This window comes from Meleagris gallopavo (genome assembly GCF_000146605.3).
Source record: "Meleagris gallopavo isolate NT-WF06-2002-E0010 breed Aviagen turkey brand Nicholas breeding stock chromosome 6 unlocalized genomic scaffold, Turkey_5.1 Chr6_random_7180001949208, whole genome shotgun sequence".
NCBI lineage: Eukaryota > Metazoa > Chordata > Aves > Galliformes > Phasianidae > Meleagris > Meleagris gallopavo.
In genome coordinates this window covers 6,273-10,983 of record NW_011096424.1, presented here as the reverse complement: position 1 = coordinate 10,983, position 4,711 = coordinate 6,273, and the positions used below count along the sequence as shown (strand labels likewise).

Below are 4,711 nucleotides of genomic sequence, written 5' to 3'. Positions count from 1 at the left end.
GTCAGCCCCCACCGTAACATCCCCACTTCTGGGATGCGTGTAAGGGAAACTCATGGCATCAGGATGCCCCATACCTTGGAGGTGAGGTCGCGGTGGAAGATGCCCTTGGAGTGCAGGTAGCGCAGGCCACGGGCAATGTCGAGTGCCAGCTTGACACGTGTGGACCAGGAGAGGGGCACGGGGCTGTCCAGCAGCTGCTCCAGGTTCCCACCATTGATGTACTGGTGGGAAGAGCCATTGCCTTGCTGCACCCTGCTCGATCCCACCAAGCTGCTGGGTCCCCAAATCTTTTCCCCAACCACACACCAATTGCCCTCATGGTCACCAACACCCTCTCCCTGGCCCCATGACCACCATCCCACTCTCACCTCTGTCAGCGCGTGCAGCTGCCCCTCGTGCACACACACCCCCATGAACCTGCGAGAAGAGAGAAGCTGAGTGTGACCTGGGAGGATCCAGACCCAGGAGGTCACCCAGCCCCACAGCAGCCCCAAGTCCCAGGGACTGGGACAAACCTGAGGATGTTAGGGTGTGAGAGGCGGTTCATTAGCTGCACCTCCCGCAGCATGTTGCCCCGGTTGCTGGTCAGCTTGTTCATCTTCAGCACCATGATCTGCCCAGATTGGCGATGCCGCACCTGCAGTGGGTACAGGAGGAGCTCAGCTCTGGGGGTCCCCACACACCCCAGGTATGGGGCATCCCAGTGTTAGTGGGGGGCTCTCCGAGCACAGCAGCGCCCCAGGAACCCCCATGCCCATGACACACAACCCACAATCCCTGGAGCACCCCACATGCTGTTCTCCCCCTCCACACGACCAGACCCCAGAGTCACAGTGGCAGCCCAGTCCCAAGAGTGCAGGAATGGATTGCAGCATGGACTATGCGGCCAGACCCCATAGCAAGGGGTTGAGGAGAGAGGGAACGCACGCTTCCCCAAGCAGCCCTGGGGCACGGTACTTGGATGATGCTGTATATTTAGCCAGCCCAAGGCTGTCACATGAGCTGTGGCCTGGCGCCCTGCCAGGAACAGCAACCAGGAAAGTGGCCAAACATGGACACCCCTGGCCCACCATGGTTCCCAGCATGTGTGGGGTGAAGGCACAAGCATAGGGTCCCCTGTCCCAGTGTCAAGGAGATGGCACAAGGGGTCCCCTAAGCTGGCACAGGAGGAAGGACAGGATCCACAGCAGCTGCCTGGGGGGAGCACTCGCTCAGCTCCAGCTGCACCCCAGCACACATGGAGGCACAGGCATTCCTCAGCGCTTCCGTCAGCTTGCTGCTCTTCTCCTTTTTAGTCGATGCTGCTTGAAGCTGCTGTGCTGGGCCCTCCTCACATGCCCCCACCCCCAAACCAGGGCAAACCACATGTAGCCCTCGCACGTCAGCTGAGGCTCCCTGCATGCAAGCAGCACCTCCCACTGAAGGACCTGGAGGGAATTAGGAATTAATAAAGACCCCTTTCTATTAATCCCTGCCCGGGTGCACTGAGGCCAAACCAGCCTTGGGCAGGGTTGGAGCAAGTAGCAGCACAGCCTGAATCATGGAGGGGCTCTGAATAATTCAGCAGCAGCTGCCACCCCACTCTGGTTACATTGCATCACCTCCTTGCCAGCCTGCGGATACCTCTATCCTTTGGCACAAGGGAGGACAGTGTGCCCCAAAACCCTTAGTGAGCACCTGATCTGGTGCCTGTGCCCAGAGGGAGCCTGTCCCCATGCCACCTGCAGCCCCACAAATGTTGAGCGCCAAGCTGAGCCGGCAGCGCTGCCCTCCCACACATCACATCACAGGGCTGGTGGGACTGGATGGGTCAGTCCTGGTGTGGCACCGGCTGCTCTCAGGCGCCAGCAGCTGGCTCAGCCCCATGGGTGCTATGCAAATACCTGATAGCAGTAGCATGTGCCATGGCATGGCTGCCCACCATGGGAATGATCAGATCCAAGCCAGCATCACTAAGCAATCCTCTGGTGGATGCTGGATGGGATCATGTAACCAGGACGTGCCCATGGCCCAGTTCTTCGTTCATTAACCTCCTGCCATGGTGATAGGCTGAGTGAGGTCTGAGTGCATAGTATGGCGTTAATGCCATAATCCTGGAAGATCCTGGGGGAGGGGGAAGAGAGGAAGAACCTGCTGTGAAATTTCCTGCTAGGACTACAGTTGGTCTCCAAGCAGCACAGTCTTCTCCCAGCGCCCCATCCCCAGCCTAGCCGGGCTCTGGCACCATCCCAGCAGGCTGGATGTCCTCAGGAAGCAGTGATGGCCTTCAAGCATAGCAAGCCACAACCCCATGTGACTTGCATGTTTGTTCTGAGGGGGTTTCCACCCTCCCCCTGACATCGGCAGGGGAAGGCAGCGGGCAGCAGAGCGTCCCCAGGCAGCACGGGTCCCCCCTCGCCTCTCCACGTGCTGGCCCTGTGCCCAGGAATCCCAGCACATTCCCTAGAGTTGAGCTCAGTCGAGTGCTGGGGGAGGCAGCAGCCTGTTGGCCCCCAAGCGGCAGCCAGCTCTCACCCCCTGCCTAAGCCCCCCAGCACCTCCCAGAACCCCCCATGCCCCAGCCCACCTGCAGCACTGCATCCCCATGGCCCCATCCCATCTGTTGTCATGAGGGCAGGGGGAAGGGACAGGGCTGGCTGCAGCCCCAGCCTGGGCACAAGGGATCTGGGCTCTTTTAACAGCGGAAATTAGAGTCTTATTTAAAGAGCATGCTAATCAGCGTGAGCAGACAGCCCTGCAGCCTGTGCTCCTGGCGTGATGCAGGGCAGCACCAGCACCTGGGGTCTCACACCTTGAGCAAAGGCTGGGTGCCTTTTTCATCCCCTTGTCCCAGTGAGGATGGGCAGAGGGGTGCAGGTCAAGGAACAAATGCCACAGGCAATTCTGACAGTTGCACCTGAGCTCACAGGGATCCTAGCAGTGCAACAGGTCTCACACTGGGCAGGACTGGAAAAGCTGCTCCCCGTGCAGAAAAGGCAGATCCTACAAGAAAGGTTTCCTCTGGGGAGCACAGGAGCAGGAAGCTCAGTCAGGCCGCTCACAATGAGAACCTGAGCATCAGCAGCGCTCACCAGTCTGGGTTTGTTTCCCCATTGGTGCCACCTGTGTCACTGCTCCACCTGGCTTTGTGGAATGAGATGAGGTCTGCCAATGAAGGGCATCAGATAAGAGTTGTGTCATTCATGAGCTGCATTGGTCATTTGCGAATAAAGGTCAGTAGGGAAACCAGCTTAGATGGACAGGGGGCATCTGAGCAAGGGCTGCCCCCCATGGCTATGGGGCTGTGCACAGTGGGGAGCTGCATCCTGGAGACAGCAACTCTGGAGAATGGGCATGTTTGGGTACAGCCCCAGGGGAAGGGGAAGGGAAAGGTGCTGCAGGGAGGGATGTGGGAAGAGATGCAACAGTGGGTTAAGGGCTGGAGAAAATGTCTGGCACGAACACAGCCAGCTCAATCTGCTCTGTCTATCAGTGAGATGGAGAGGCGGCTCGCTGCAATGCCTGCGCGCCCAAGGAAGCAGGTGGGCCTCTGGAATCACACCGAGAACCAGCTGCTGCCGGGAGCAGCAAGGGCCAGCTCTGTGGGGGCACTGCTGGGAACACCCTGGGAACAGCTGCTATGGCTCGCCGGGGTGGGCAGGGGAACGCTGTCAGATGGCTGTGCTGCGCCAGCACCCCGGGGCCAAGCCACCTGGGTAAGGACACAGAGGTGTGGGCCCCTCCTCATTCCCCACCCCCACCAGGGATGGAATGAAGCAGGACCAAGCAGACGGCTGCGAATGCCCACAGCTGTGAAAAGCACTGTGGGGTGGAGGGAGGTGGGTGGAACATGACCCTGTGCTGCATCCTCCTAGCAAGATCAGGGTACCGTCACCCTGTCAAACCCCACTGTGCTCAATGCCTGGCCTCAACCCTCTGTACCTGCACAAAGCCCAACCAGACGCTTCCTGTTCTGGCTGCTGTGGTTCCATCCAGCTCCCACTCCTGCATCCTCTACTCCCCCAAATTCTTTGCGGACACTGTGAGTATAGTGTGGGAGCAGAAACAGTGAGCGTGGAGAAACCATAGCCTGGCAGAGATCTGGGATCATCCATTATTAAAGATCCTGGCTTTATTAAATGCCTCCTTCTGCTCCCAGGTGCTGCTGTGTGCTCACAGCCAAGGATCAATAGGAGGAACCTGGCCAGCAGCAAGGCCACGGCCCCGCAGGAGCGGGAGGGATGGCCTTGGAAGGGTCCTTCCTGCATGGCCACCACGGCCACATTGCAGGGCAGTGCTCGGGGGGGCTGCAGAAGAGCTGGGAGGATCCTGATCTAGCAAAGCTGTTATCAGAAAGGGCTGAAGCCACAAGAAGCGTAAGGCGATACAGAGTGCGCTGAGTACAAAAATATGTGCACACACCTCTCCCTGGAGTTAACACAGCACGCAGCCCTTCGACGGGCTGGGAGTGCCATCAGCACTGCCAGGACCTCAACACCCGCGCACCCACACCTGGGCGCGGCCACGCGTGACCGTCCCCACTCCAGCAACCTGCGCCCATCCCAAGCCTCGGGGACCTGTGGCACAAAGGCAGCCCCGCGACACCGTCCCCTTCAGACGGACCCCGCACACCCACCCGCCCCGCTCAGGGTGCACGAGAAGGCGGCAGCACCTCCCGCCTCCGAACCGGCTCCGGGGATCCCCCACCGTGGCTTTTCCGACCCAACCCCCC

At 59.8% G+C, this 4,711-nt stretch overlaps 1 protein-coding gene across 1 annotated transcript in view; it reads right to left on the bottom strand.

Moving 5' to 3' along the window:
- Window positions 1–4,711, bottom strand: part of LOC104915463 (dual specificity testis-specific protein kinase 1-like) — a gene marked incomplete at its 3' end in the record, with an annotated part of 10,897 nt that overhangs the window by 1,589 nt on the left and 4,597 nt on the right. Inside the window, 3 exon segments of the mRNA XM_019610786.2 lie at window positions 13–221; window positions 369–417; window positions 516–702. Coding sequence (XP_019466331.2) covers window positions 13–221; window positions 369–417; window positions 516–702 — 445 coding nt within the window.